At 40.1% G+C, this 15,080-nt stretch overlaps 1 protein-coding gene, 1 long non-coding RNA gene and 1 pseudogene across 2 annotated transcripts; 1 reads left to right on the forward strand and 2 right to left on the reverse strand.

Moving 5' to 3' along the window:
- Window positions 1-8,913: 8,913 nt before the first annotated feature.
- Window positions 8,914-14,436, reverse strand: LOC103412432 (cyanidin 3-O-galactoside 2''-O-xylosyltransferase FGGT1-like; annotated as a pseudogene).
- On the reverse strand, window positions 10,871-13,216 carry LOC139188371 (uncharacterized). The gene is made up of 3 exons (XM_070805675.1): window positions 12,054-13,216; window positions 11,563-11,979; window positions 10,871-11,471 (listed from the first exon to the last, which is right to left on the reverse strand). The coding sequence occupies exons 1-3, from the start codon at window positions 13,214-13,216 to the stop codon at window positions 10,871-10,873; spliced, it is 2,181 nt and encodes a 726-aa protein (XP_070661776.1).
- Window positions 13,480-14,437, forward strand: LOC139188456 (uncharacterized). The gene is made up of 2 exons (XR_011571882.1): window positions 13,480-13,764; window positions 13,897-14,437. It is a non-coding gene; the product is annotated as an uncharacterized lncRNA (long non-coding RNA).
- The last annotated feature ends 643 nt before the right edge of the window (window positions 14,438-15,080 follow it).

Consider the following 15,080-nt stretch of genomic DNA (forward strand, 5'->3'; position numbering starts at 1 on the left):
TATGATTGACATGAGTGATGCTCATGAATGTTTATGTATGATTGACATGAGTAATGCTCATGTATAACTTTGGAGTACTGGACGTACTTTTGATCACCTAGTGGGTGATAATAGCGGCAGGCTGCCGAATAATTTTGGAGTACTAGGCGTACTTTTGATCACCTGGTTGGTGATAATAGCGGCAGGCTGCCGAATAATTTTGGAGTCATAGGGCCTGGCTCTTTTGGGCATATGGGCCTTGGCTCTCCACATAACATTCCAGCCCTTTATTTTCCAGCCCATTATTTTCGTTTTGTTTTATTACCCTTTGATGGGGTTTATACATATGTCTCCGAAAGATAAGAAAAATAAATCACATCATTCAAAAACAAGAAAAGTAGATCACACCATTCTGGTGGGGTGTTTATTCCTTGCTTTTGCTTTTCTCTTTTCCACCGCACCTTTCTTTTGGTTTTGTGTTTTCTTTGCAACTTTGAAGCTTACCTCGCTTGAACCAACGAATAAGACTCATTGGTGACCGCTTGCACATTCCTCTTTTGCTTTTGCTTTTCTCTTTGTTCACTGCATCTTTTTTTTTTTTTTGCTTTTGTTTTCTACAGACATCCTTTGCTTTTTTTCTCTTTTCTTTCCACTACGTCTTATTTTGGCGGGGTTTATACAGATGTCTCCGAAAGATAAGAAAAATAAATCATATCATTCAAAAACAAGAAAAGTAGATCACACCATTCTGGTGGAGTGTTTATTCCTTGCTTTTGCTTTTCTCTTTTCCACCGCACCTTTCTTTTGGTTTTGTGTTTTCTTTGCAACTTTGAAACTGACCTCGCTTGAACCAACGAATAAGACTCATTGGTGACCGCTTGCACATTCCTCTTTTGCTTTTGCTTTTCTCTTTGTTCACTGCATCTTTTTTTTTTTGCTTTTGTTTTCTACAGACATCCTTTGCTTTTTTTCTCTTTTCTTTCCACTACGTCTTATTTTGGCTTTGCTTTCTCCAGACATCCTTTGCTTTTTCTTTTCATTTCCTGAAAAGAGGACCCATATCACATGACTATCATTCAACTGTACAAATATGTAGTTCTAAGTGTAAAACTCTCCGGCTTGACTTAGCGCCTCCGCTTCATAACTCGGGTAATCGGGTTTGGTGGCGTCGGAAACGACGAATGTCTGCTGAAACGTCGACAGTGCGTCTTTCAAGTCGTTCGAAACTCTTGGAATACCTCTCTCTTTCCCTCCGCCGAACACGTCGTCCGTCAACAACTCGTTGGAGCTTCGAGTCGAGTTGTTCGAGTTCCTTCTCGAGGCCTCAGTTCCTCTACCAAGACTCTGTTTGGAAGAAGCCATTGAACAGGGATTGAACGGAAGAAGTCTCATCGCCGCCCACTTGATTGAGAGATTTGAAGGAGGAGTTGTGTGCACGAATGCGCTGCTTAGCAGCCTTAACAAGAGATGCGCCCATGAGCTTGGGTTGTTGGGCAAAATCAACAGCATCATCGGTAGGATTAGCAAGTGGTTCTGGGTAATTTGGTGAAAGTCGGACTGGAGGAGAATGAAACACCCCAACACCATTTATTTTAAAATAATTGTTTGGACCTAAATTGGTCAGCCCAAGGGGCCCACCCCCTTGATTTTGTCCTGGAGCCCATATTTCTTCCATCCCTCTTCTCTCTTTCTTCCTCTTATTCTTCCCTTTCCCGTATACCACTCTCATTCTCTATCTCTCAGCACCGAGAGCTTCACCTAGCCCTCACCTTAACTCCCTCATAAAATCGAACCCAAAAATTATATTTTTGGAATCCCAGCGACTAGAGAAACCTCTGCACTTTTCTCTCTCTTGTTGTAGAAAGGACGACGAAATCCCAGGAACCTCCGGCGAGCACTGCCCCTTTCGAGGCCATTTCCGGTCAAACCACGACGAGTTGGCTGGCATGTAAGGTATCAATCTCTTCGTCTCCCTGAGTACTACAACTTTCCTTTTTGTTTCACCCAATTTCGTTGAGTATTGAAGAAGTTATACTTATTTGAATCTTACCCAGTTTTTTGGGACCTCCGAGGCTTTCGAGGAATTTTCTGGCCAAAACACGACGAGTTAGACGTCGTATGAGGTTCCATTCTCTTCGTCTCTTCGAGAACTACAACTTTCATTCTTGTTTCACTTGATTTCGTTATGTATTGACAAAGTTATGGCCATTTAGAGGTTGTGCAGTTTCTGGTCGATTTCCGGCTTTCTCTCTCATTAGGTCCAGTGACCCACCAAACCCAAGGCCTTTGGGCCTTCCCTGCCGAGCCCAACCCTTTTTGGTTGTGAGGCCTTTGGGCCCGTGTGTGTGTGTGTGGGTTGTGTTATGTGTGTGTGTGTGTGTGTCCGTGCATGTGTGGTGTGGTGCATGTGTTGTGCATGTGTGGTGTGTGTGCGTGTATTGTGCATGTGTGGTGTGTATGTATGTGTTGTGTGGGTGTGTGTTTGTGGGCCGGTGTGTGTGTAAGTGTAGGTTTGGGGTTAAGCCCAAACCACCTCTTTTCACCCTAACCCTTTTTAACCAAAAACCTTAAGACCCAAAACCCAAAACCCAAAACCCAATAGGTCCTAACCCTATTTAACCTAAACCTAAACCCTAATCCGGATTCAAGCCTAAAACCCATTTGACCTAGTTTGATCGTTGACCCTGGTCAACGTTGACTTTTCGGGTTTTCGTCCGGGACCCTTCTTAGGGTAATTTGACACCCTGAACCCGTTTCCAATGTTCGTTTTTCCCAAATTCAATCGTTTGAATAGAGTTTGACTAAATGTGCTATTTATGTGCTCAGGGGCAATTATTGTGACGCTTCCGTCTTCGCTAGTGGCGCAGTTTTTTGCGGCTAAGTACTGTGAGTGGACCCCTTCTAAAATTACACAATTTTATAATTTAATTGCATAAATGATTAGCATGCCTACAAGTTTATGATTTGATTTATGTGAAGCTTGTTTATTAAATATATTGATTTTCGTCTCGTGTTTTTGGTGAGGAATCAATTGTTGGCCTATATTGAGCTATATTTTGATATATCGTATTTTCTATAAAAACCATGAACTGGTAGACTATCTGATGGATGACGATAGGATGCTAGAACATGTTTTAGAAACCCCTCTTTATAGTATAGACGATGGATGACTTTATACTATGAAGTGGTTATTTATGAGAGGTGTAACTATTTGTGCGTACCTAGAGGACACTATGTCGCCTAGGGCGAGGATTTGGTGTTGGCATTTAGGCCGGGAGAAATAATCCCTTGCTACGGGCTGAGGGACATGGATAAGGTATTGGGCCGGGAGTTGGTAATCTCTGGCTACGGGTGCAGAGACCACGGAGCAGGCATTAGGCCAGGAGTTATATTTATTCAGTGATCTTTCTAGCAGCACACCGTGTTTACAAGACAATTTATTAGACGTTTATTGTTTTGATTTCTGCGACGTTATTCCGCGATATGACTTTTGAGATATTTTGGCATGCTAGGATTTTTATTAAATCCTTCACTTACTATGCTAGTAGTTTTCACTATTAAACTTTGGGGGTTGATATGTTGATAACTGTTTTATTATTATTGTATGTATAAACTTGGTCCACTCACCTTTGTTTTGCGCCCCCATTCAGGACTTAGGATCAAGGCATCTAATCCCGGCATCAAGATACTTCCGCAGCAGTATCTTTGAATCCTCTTGATGTAGGACCCACTTCTTTATTCATTCAATTTATCTAAATTCGTTTTAATGATTAGGTTTAGTTGTATGTTCTGAATATGTTCCTAAATTATTAATTCATTGTATTTTAAATTTCTAACTCTTATTTATTTCTTATTCTTAGCTTTTGTATCAATTAATGGCTTTTGTCACCCTCGGGTGTCGGCCAGCACATGTCTATCCTAGTATTCGGGGAATATCAAGGTCGGGGCGTGTCAAAGAATCCTTTTATAATGTCCCAAAGGTATTGAAGGTAAGAGAAGCAATTGTGTTCACTTGTCCCTGTAATTGGGAGATTATATCCATCGAGCAAGCTCGCCCTGGCTACTGAAACGTCGTCGTTGAAAGAGGTGAGCGTCACCGACGAAGGTCTCTGCAACTCAGAGAGAGAGATTGTGCTGGGGTTCTTGATCTTTTCAGAGAGAGGATTTTTTGGTTCGTGGTTTGTGAGAGAGAGAACTGGGGAGATTCTGGACGTTTTGTGGACCACAGATTTCATCAACGGCATTTGCTCCATCGCGCCCATCGTTATTTTTCTACCGTTAGATCTGACGACTGTCCTGATCTCATCGGCCAATCTGGTGTGGAGCCGTATCCAATTAGCTTGCAGCCTTTACTAACAAGCTAGGGTGATCGAGATTCAGAAACGAAAGCTCCAACATGCTTCTCTGCGCCTTCAAAAGTGCTGGAGTAGAATACCCTCTTGAAGATTCCCTTAGGGGAAGGAAACCCAGATCCAAAAAGCTTGCAGCCTTTACTGACAAGCTAGGGTGATCGAGATTCAGAAACGAAAGCTCTAACATGCTTCTCTGCGCCTTCAAAAGTGCTGGAGTAGAATACCCTCTTGAAGATTCCCTTAGGGGAAGGAAACCCAGATCCAAAAACGCGTATTGAAGGCTGAATCTTCCTCCTCTGGCTCGGAACTGTAGGAGCAATGAAGAGTCATCTGTGGAAGATAGCTTCCTACTGAGTGTAACAGATTCTCTTATCAAAACAACGTTCTTTTCTTTTCTCACGAAACCGAGTTAAAGATGCAGCTCTCTGCGGTTGAGTTGGCTTTATAGGTAAGTCATTCGTACCCTGGAAAAAGGAGATGTCATCACAACAGCAATGTGACAGAAAGTAACACTAACTCAGCAAAGGCCAAGATCTTTGCTGCTTGGCGGAGGCGGAACCAGATCTTTGCTACTCGGAAATCGCCTTCACCGACTCGGCGAGTTAACTCACTACTGACCTGTTCGTATCTTCTCCCGTCGGACCCTTCTGAACGAAGCATCTCAGTAAACCCAAAAAAGTTTTGATCTTTTTCCACTTTCTCTCTCTAAAAAAGTTGAGAGAGAGAATGTTGAATGGTTTTAATGGAGAAAGCAGAGAGAGAGCTAAAGTATATGTCTGTTCTGCCTACCCATTTCTGGGTTTCTAGAGAGAGAGAGATGAGATTGGGATTTTGGTTTGGTGTTTCTGCAGATTCACAGTGGATATTGTGGTGAGGTTTCACGGTGTTGAGATGAAAACATGAAAGAGAACCGACATAGCTTTTTGTGTTGATTCCCACAGACGGCGCCAAATGTTGATGCACAAAACCGGAGGGGTCTTGGAACAACGTAAATCAGACCGTGAATCTGCAAGAAAATAAAGAACACAAGATGTATCATGGTTCACCCCAATGTTTGGGCTACGTCCACACTGATATTGTATTTCTCTAAGATGTATAAAGATGGAGAGAGAGAGCTTCTGAAGGTGAGATAGCTCTTCTCAATCTGAGAGGTTTGAGGGGATGAGGAGGCTTAAGAATTGGCCTCCTTTCTTGTGAGGGTGAGGAGTCCCTTTTATAGAATAAGAGCTCATCACTTATTACATATTTGCCCATTCCTTTATTACATAATTACATTTGAGTACCCCGAGTATTTATACGAGATCTAAATACGAATGCCCTAAGTATGGTACAAACTAGGGGTGGGCAAACGGGTCCTGGACCCGCGGGGCGGGGCGGGTCCTAGCGGTTCAATCCAGGTTCGGGGCGGTTCCATATATTTTATATACAAAAACGGGGCGGGGCGGTTACAAATTTCTGAGGACACGGGGCCCCTACCCGGACCGTATCCACCGTCTAATAGTGGAGATTAACTATCCACCGTTCAATTCTCACACACGCATACACAAACAATTCACACACACATTTCTGTCAATTCACCTTCTCCGTTTCTCAATCTCTCCCTCCCAGACTGAATCTCCATAGCTCGGTTCTCCCTCTCGAATCAGATCGTCAATTCTCAGACTCAGTGACTCTCCTCTTTCTCGATCTCTCTCTCTCAAACTGATTGAATCTCTTCCCTCTCGATTCTCATACTCCCTCTCGAATCTCGATAGCTGAGCTCCCTCCCGTCTGAAGTCGACTTTGACCACCACCACCAGCTCCTCTCAACTCCGACCACCACCTGACGGTCTATCTCACAAAAGGTATTCAATTTTCAGGATTAGGATTGAAAAATAAATTAGGGTTTTCTAGATTTTGGGACTTTGGGTTCTTGATTTGCTACTTGTGTATGAGTTTCGAATTTGGTTTGCTGCTAGTGTATGAGTTTCGAATTTGGTTTGCTGCTAGTGTATGAATTTTGAATATCTAGATTTTGTGCTATTGGAGAAGATATGATAGAGTTATGGAGAAGAAAATGGGTGGAGATGTAAAGATAAGTATGCAGATTATGTATGGGTTTTAGATCCAATAGACGGGATAAAGAGCTTTATCACTGGAAATCTATGTTTGGTGCTTTCATTGCTCTGCTACACTAGTAAAAGACAATTGCTGCAACATGCAAAATAAGAACAAGCTACTTCTCTATTAGTTTTACACTTTTACTTAAAAAATTAATCTTTAGCCGTGTGTGTTAATTTTTCCATCTGATTCATATTGAGTTTGTTGTTTTTCAGTGTTGGATGTTTGGATAAAAGATTCATGTTATCATTCTGTTGTAGGTAACAACCATCAAAGTCAACAATCTTTCCTTGTGTGCAAGTGAGAGAGACATAGAGGACTTCTTTTCTTTTTCTGGTGATATTGTTTATGTCGAAATGATGAGGTTTGATGATTGACTTAGTTTAATGGATTTATTGTCTTTCATTATCTTTGTATGAATCTGTCTTATTGAAAGATCATGTAGTGATACTGAGCGGTCACAAATTGCATATGTTACCTTCAAGGATGTACAAGGAGCTGAGACTGCAGTTCTCATTTCGGTATTGCAATTTCTTTGACCATAATGTATCACCTCATCATTTTGGACGTTTGATGTCATTGCAGATGTTAATACGGATGTTATTTCGGTTTTAATGTTTATGTTTTTTTTGGATTTGGAATAGCTCCTGTAATCTGTCTATGAAGAAACTTGAAGCATGAAGCAGCTCATGTAATTTTTGAAAACGTCTGTGCTGCTGTGCACTGCAGTGCAGTTTTATAAAAATGTATTTTTGAAAAAAAAAAAGGATTTGGACCCGTGGACCCGCTCCGAACCGGCCCGTTTGAAACGGGCCGGGTTAGGTCCGGTTCTAAAATCCAAAATCTCTCTACCCGGCTCGGCCCGGCCCGTTACAATTTATAACGGATAGGGCCAGGTTCCTTCAAATTTGGGCCCGGCCCGGCCCGTGCCCACCCCTAGTACAAACAAAGTGATTGCTCCTTTTGATGTTGATGGGCTGGCTGGAAAAATTGTAAAACATACCCTCTGTTTGATGTTGATGAAAAAAATTTACATAATATGTTGCTTTACTTAAATTAACAAATTTTGAAAGTAGACCACCAACTCCACCATTGAGATTAGTTTCTCGATAGATATATGATTGATCCAATATCTTTCATTATTGGCAAAATCTGTTGTCAAGGAATAAATAAAACCGTTCTTAAGCTAAGTGGCAATTTTGTAAATGAAGTAAAACTGGGCTGAAGGCAGGCTAGTGGCAGCCTCATAAATAAAGTGAAATTCGGACACAAACACTGCATATTCGTACAGTGCAATTTCTCCCCCTACTTTAGACTAAAGCTAAGGGCAGGCTAGTGACAGCCTTGTAAATAAAATGAAATTCAATCACAAACACTGCACATTTTTACAGTGCAATTTTTCTCCCTATTTTAGACTAAAGTAATAACAGCTTTACCAATATGGGACACTTGCAAACCTTCATCATTTACAGTTTGAATAGCCTCATTAATAGGATAAAGTTATGCTAAATAGAGATTAGACAAGTCTGCAGTCAAGTGGTTGGTTGCTCCTGAATTAGTAAGCCACACTTGTGGAGGTTGTTGAGAAGTGGATGGTGGAGAGGAATTTGTCATTGCAGTATGCATAGCCTGTATAGATGGTTGCTGAGATTGATATTGTTGGGATGACATTGAATATCCTGGCATTGAATAAGATTGACCATATGAAGATGACATCTATGCATAATTGGACTGAGAACGAGAGCCAACATAATTGGGTCTTTTGTCATTGTAGAAACAGTAGTTATTTTTGCCATATATGTGACAACGAGATCTCTCAGAAGGTTTGGAACCACAAAATGGAGCAATATGTCCTTCAACATTGCATAACTGACAAGTTTGAATTGGGGGTGCAAATGGATTGCTATATTATTGAGCTGGGGACTGTCCAAGTACTCATGGATTAGGGGTAGGAAGAACAAGAGTTTTTTCGATGCAAATTTTCGTCATATTCAGTCTTGACGAAAATGCACCTGCAAAACAATTAACACATTTGATCAAGGATCTAAACCTCACGCGCCCACGAGGTGGAGGGTTAGGCCAATGGATCTCCGATGCCTAAGTCAGTTTCTTTGAGAAGAATAAAAAGTAGCTCTTACACCAAATAAGACCAGCATAAAACTGAATAAAATCAAAAATACAAAAAATCTTACTTTTGTACACTGCTTTTAAAAAAAGCCGAATAAAATTACGCCTCTAATGGATAGGCACTTCAATTGTCAAATTGCCCAATGAATGTTTTACACAGCAAGTATTCCAAAAGTTACTAAAAAGTTTAAAAAAAAAAAACTAATAAAAATGGCTTAAAAACTTTGATTTTTAACGATAATGACAAAATAAATAGTACCATGATTGACTTTTTAGTGTAAAAATATGATTTTTCGTTAAAATAAACAGTACCGGGAGCTTTTTGTTAAAGTTTCTTTAAAAAATCCAATGGGTATTTACCTACATCATTTTTCCATTAACAATAAAATTCTAACAGCAGCATGACTTTGTCTTGCTTCAAGTTGATCATTTGTGGGCTTCAACCTTCTTCTGTTCTTTGGCTGAAACAATTGGGAGTTGAACAATTACAGTGTTTGAAGATCCAGAACAAGAGAAATCGACACGAAAAAAAAGAAAATGTAGGAGTTCGCAAGCCCTTTACTGGTTGAGAGGGCACACTCTTAACCTTGAGTACTTATACTCTATTAAACTTTACTTATTTAAGCCAAGCAGCGCATGCAGCTTCTCCACAAAACTGTCAATGTAGGAGTTCTCAAGGCCTTTACTGGAAAGAAACTCCCTCAACTTTGCATGGTTTCTCCTCACTTCCTTCCCCACCTCGCTCTCCGCATCCATCACATCTCTCACAGCCTTGCAAACACCCTCCTTCGTAAAAACCCCATCTTCCTCTCCCTTCTCAACCTCCACTCCAACTCTCAGATCACGACCCATCACTCTTGCAATGGCTAGCTGATCCGCCACGTTCGGCAGCAGAACAAGCTGGCACTCGCTCACCAGCCCCTCCATCAACGACGATGAACCGCAATGCGTCACGAAGGGTGCTTCAACATCAATGGCTGCTGCACCCAACCCCAACTCACAACCCCTCTTCCTTTTACCCTCCCTTCAAACCCTTCCGGCAACGCTGACTCGATCGCTTCAACTCCCATCGGCGGCTTCAGTGCAGCGAAGAAGGGTAAACCCGTGAGCTCAAAACCCAACAACAATTCTTGAAACTGATCAATTTTCAGAACGCATTCAGTTCCAAACGCACAATATATCACGCTTTTCGCTTCGAACCTTTCAAGCCATTTTGCCCACTTCTCGTCCAACTCTGTAGTCGGGGTCTCTGGCACCAACGGCCCTGCGAGAAGCACCGGCTTTCTCAATTGGGTTTCAAGATAATCGCAGTACTTCCCTTCCATCTCCCTACAAGTCCTGAAAGCCGCCGCGTCGCAGTCGTTCAAGGAGATCATTTGGCGCTCGATGAATTTCCTCCCGCTGCCGAACTCCTTCAGCAGGAATGGCGCCAGCATTCGAGCTTCGTGTGCTGGTAGCTTGATTGAAGATGGTGGAAAAGATGGCGGCGGGTTGACAAGATCGTAGATAAGATCATCTTCCGTCAACACCGATTTCTCCATTAGTACTTTTCTTTCTGGGCTTCTCACATAACCCACAAATGCAGGACTAATAATGATGTAGTTTATAGATTTAATGCCTGTACCTAGCTGACGTAATAGTTTTGGCAACCATGGCGTGAAGTCGAAGAAAACAAAATCAGGGTTTAGTTCACAGATTGCTTGCAGGATTGCTGGCTGTGTGAGGTCCATGGCGGCCATAATGAGAGAGTAGGAAGGGATAGGGACATCGTTTGTGGTTTCAGCGCCCGGCGGAAGGCCGTCGACGTGAGGGACGGTGATGGGGATGAAGGATATGAGATGAGGGTGGAGGTTTAAAGCTTGTAATTTTTGCTGGGTTTTGGTTGGTACGAAGAAGGAGATTCTGTGGCCTCTTTCAGCTAGCTTGTTGGAGAGGTGGAGGTAGGAGGTTAAGTGTCCCATGGCAAACCATGGATACATTGCAATGTGAAGGTATGGCAATGGCTGGTAACCTATGATGCATGGACACAGACACGGATACGGGGATACGACACGATACAACACGGGGATACGTCAAATTTCAAAAAATGAGGACACGATACGTCAGGGATACGGCAATTAAAAATATGTATAAATAAATAAAAATAAATATATCTAAAACATTATAAAATAAGCATTCAAATTTATTACTCAAGTTCAAATTTATTTCAATAAACTCTAAACAGCTAGAAAGATAGTCCATCCAACAAGCAATTAGTCTTAAAACTTGAAAAAGTAAAAAGAACATCCAAACGAAATTAAAAAAAAAAAGTCTCATTCAACTTCCACGTTCATGATGTCTCCTCCATTAATCAAAGTAGTCTCCAATGACGGTTCATCAAGTGAAAGGTTAGCAATATCAAGCATCCCAACACTTTCTTCACCCAAGTTTTCAAAGCCATCTCCTCCAACATCCCACAATTGAGTAACACCTTCTTTGTAGGTTGAGCTATTTCTTGATAAAAGACGAAGATTATTATGCACAAATACCAAATCCTCGGCTCTTTGTGGTGTAATCTTGTTCCTTCTTAGTGAGTGAATAAAACTGTAAGTGCTCCAATTTCTTTCACAACAAGAGGAGGAACAAGGTTGTCCAAGTAGCTTCAACGCTATGGATTGGAGACTAGGTGTAGAAGCTTCATGGACAATCCACCACATTACTGGTTCCAAATGAAACCTATCATTCATAGAATCAATAGCTCCAAAGTCATTCAAGCACATAGAGAAAGAGGCATACTCCACATTGATACTTCTTCTAATTTCCTCATTGGAAAAGTATCTCTCAAAACACTTTTTCCTTTCAGTTGTAAGCTCAACATCTCGGTGTGGAGCAACCCGACTAGGGTCTTCTTGGAGCCATTCTGAACTATAATACCTAAAATAAAAGAAATAGCACTTTAAAAATATAATCATAAAGCTAAAGATTAATTTGGAAGAGTTTATAAGGATATTAGCAAAAGCATTACCTTGGATTTAATGAATGCGCCAAACAATGAAGTGGTGTGCTACTTTTAGTCCATCGCTCTAATAAAATGCGATACACCGCATCAAAAAAGCTGTTTTTTTCATGTAATGCCTTGCGCTCATTCCTGTAGATAGCAGCTTTCACCTTTTCAATCATAACATCCCACCACTCATACACCAAGTGAAGACAAGGCTTATCTGTGTCAGCCATTCTAATAGCCTCATATATTGGAGCTGTAAAGAAAAGAATATAATCAATCTTCTCCCAAAAGTACTCATCCAATATTTTTTGCTTCACCGTCATTGCTTTAACCAAATCATCTTCTTTGTACAAAGCCCAATTCGGGCTAATCACCATTTGTTGTAAACCTTCCTTTACTTCCTTAAATCTTCTAAGCATCACAAGTGTGGAAGCAAATCTGAAAAAATTTTAAATTAGGATAGCTCATAATTGAATAAGAAAAAAAAAGGAAAAAAAGTGGAGAAAACAAACCTTGTTTCGGCAATGGAGAGCAACTTTAGTTTGCAATGTTCATTAAACATAGACAATCTCATGCTATGGTTCATAATAAAATTTTTTATGGACCAAACATCACCAGCAATAGTTGAAATCCAATTGCAGTCATCGTACGAAACATCTGTTTGTTTCGGAGAGCATATACTCTTCAAAGCAAGATTAAGAGTGTGAACAACACAGGGTGTCCAAAAGATATGGGGATAGTGGGCCTCAATAAGTAACCCAGCAGCTCTACAGACAGGAGCATTGTCAGTGATCACTTGAACAACATTTTCATGACCAATTTCTTTAATAGCTTCTGTAAGGAAGTTGGCAATACAATGCTTGTCTTTATATTCACCTTCACAATTAATTGCCCTCAAGAACATTGGCCCGCTTTCACAAGTTGCCATAATATTAATAAGTGGTCTCCTTTGTGCATCTGTCCACCCATCACTGCACAAACTTACACCTTTAGTGCTCCATGTGCGCTTGATTGGTTGGAGGCATTGCTCAATGTGACTCTTCTCTTGTTGCAAAAGAGTAGTCCGTAGTGCATTGTAACCTGGTGGAACATACCCTGGAAGTGTAGAAGCTCGAACATATGAGTTTCGATAGTGCGGATTTCTTGCAAGGTTAAATGATAAGCCACATGTATAAAACATCCTTGCAACTTCAGCATCACACTGATCTCGAGCTTCCTTGTTAAAAGCTTTACTAAGAGGCCCACTTGTTCCCTTTCTCTTCTTTGGATCAAGATTCACTTCGGGTAGATCATAACAGAAAGAACCAGTATTGGGCAAAGAAACATTCTTAGGAGCAGAACTCTTCAGCTTATATTCACACTCTCGAATTAACTTTTTCATTTCTGCAAGATTTTCATCAGTAACCTTGCTGCAAGGTGCGACCCCGTTTCCAGCCATTTTTAACAAATGAAACTTGACCCTAGAGTATGATCCTTTGTAAGTTTTCTGACAATAATTGCATTTAAATTCAGCATTCCCTCCTCCTCTTTTTCCCACTTTTTCGAGCTTTTTGACATACTTCCACAACGGAGTATGATAATTTTCAACAATCTCATCCGGATTAGCATTATCATCCGAATTAGCATTATCATCCGGATTAGCAATATCATTCGCATGATTATTAGGGTGATTCATTTTCCTAAATCAACAAACATATAAAGAGTAATAGTTAATCCACTGTAAAAACAAAGTTATTATAATCTAAATATCCATACCACTACACAATAATATATTATAATATACAAAATACAATAATATTATAATAACAAAAAAAGTTAAAACAGAAAAGCAAAAGTCGTCAGATGGACTATGGGGAATGGATGGGTATTATTATTATAATATTATATTATTGTTCTTGGGGAATCAAATTGTCTTGGAATGGGTATTATAATGTTGTTGTCTTCCAATGGGTATTATAATATTGTTGTCTTCCAATGGGTTGAACTTGAAACTTGAATCAGTAAAGCTGAGACCTGAGACTGGTTAAAAAAACGAAAGCTCACTGGTCACCACCACTCACCAGGAGTTGCAGACAGAGACGAAGGAGACGACGGAGCAATTGTAGACGAAGAAGAGGGAGACGACGGCGCAGTTGCAGATGGAGACGACGGGTCATGGAACAGTTGCAGATGACGGTCAACTGGGATTCGTGAAAGTCTCCCAAGCAGAGTGATTTCTGAGAGGTAAATCCGAATTTTAATTTTTTTTTCTGATTATCCTCTGATTTTAGAGTGATTTCAGTTAACTAAGTTCGATCAAACACGATTCTATGCGGATTTTTTGTGATTTTTTTTCTGATTATCCTCCTATTTCAGTTTCAAATGTATCCGAAAAGTAGGATACACGTATCTGGACAATACGATACGCGTATCTCGTTAGTCCCAACCGTATCCCTTCACTCCAATACGTATCGGACGCGTATCCACGCGTATCATCCACGTATCCGTATCCTCAGCGTGTCAGATACGGGATACGGTCGCTTTCTCCCGTGTCCATGCATCGTAGCTGGTAACTACTCATACTTGAAGCAAAGGGAAACAAAGGCTACGGTTTGTGATAATACTTGAGATCGATTGTGGTTTTGATTTGTTTCCTAGGTCAATTTAAATGAAGAAGATGAAGAAGCACTGCAAGCACCGATTGACAGCTGCACACCACTTGCAAAAGAAGACGTAGTGCCAAAAGCTAAGCTTATAGCTAGTGGACCCCGTCTATGGGATGTATCGGTTCAATTATTGGAGAGTGGACAGCATTTCGAAAATCATTCAATCACATTCGTTTATCGTATATCGTGTTTTTTTCGGGTACTGTTTATATTCAATTTTAAATAAAAAAAATTATAATAATTTCTGATCGTACGATGTATCTTAAATAGATGTAATTGGATGATACCCAGGATCTTCCTAAAGTTGAAACTGCAATTGGAAGTGTCAATTTAGGTAATTCGAGTGCAAGTCAACCCTAATTCTAGACCCGGTAGTTTCTGACACGACATGAAAACGACACGAAAATAACGAGTTTCGAGTCAATACGATAACTTATCGGATCATTATCGGGTTATCCATTAATAACGGGTTCTTAACGGGTACACACGCATGTAACACATGGGTAACCGGTTTCGACCCGTTAAGAAAATATTTATTTTGATAATTTTAAAGTTTAATTACTAAAAATTTATTATAAAATACAATAGCCATATTAATATATACAATATATTCTATATTAAATTTATAGTTTTGTATTATTATTCTATATAATAAGTTTAAAAAAAAAAGTTTTAGTCATTATTTATTTTTATTATGAGAGTTCCTTATTATCATTACTAGGATAAATTTTACTTAACATGTTGTTGTCCAAAATTAAAATAAACTAATATAGTATTTGTATAGGCAAGAACTAAGAAGACATACTTACAAGTATGAAAAATGTGAAAGAATATATAAACACTCGTGATTCATCATTATTCCTCCACGAGTAGATAATAGTTACACTTACATTA

Source organism: Malus domestica, chromosome 10 (genome assembly GCF_042453785.1).
Source record: "Malus domestica chromosome 10, GDT2T_hap1".
Lineage (NCBI taxonomy): Eukaryota > Viridiplantae > Streptophyta > Magnoliopsida > Rosales > Rosaceae > Malus > Malus domestica.

What these genes read in the sequence shown, in the direction of transcription:
- LOC139188371 (XM_070805675.1), bottom strand. Translation starts at nt 13,216, where the DNA reads ATGAATCACCCTAATAATCATGCGAATGATATTGCTAATCCGGATGAT. An exon ending in CTCTCCATTGCCGAAACAAG is followed by an intron (nt 11,980 to 12,053) that starts GTTTGTTTTCTC and finishes AAATTTTTTCAG; the next exon opens with ATTTGCTTCCACACTTGTGA. An exon ending in GCGCATTCATTAAATCCAAG is followed by an intron (nt 11,472 to 11,562) that starts GTAATGCTTTTG and finishes CTTTTATTTTAG; the next exon opens with GTATTATAGTTCAGAATGGC.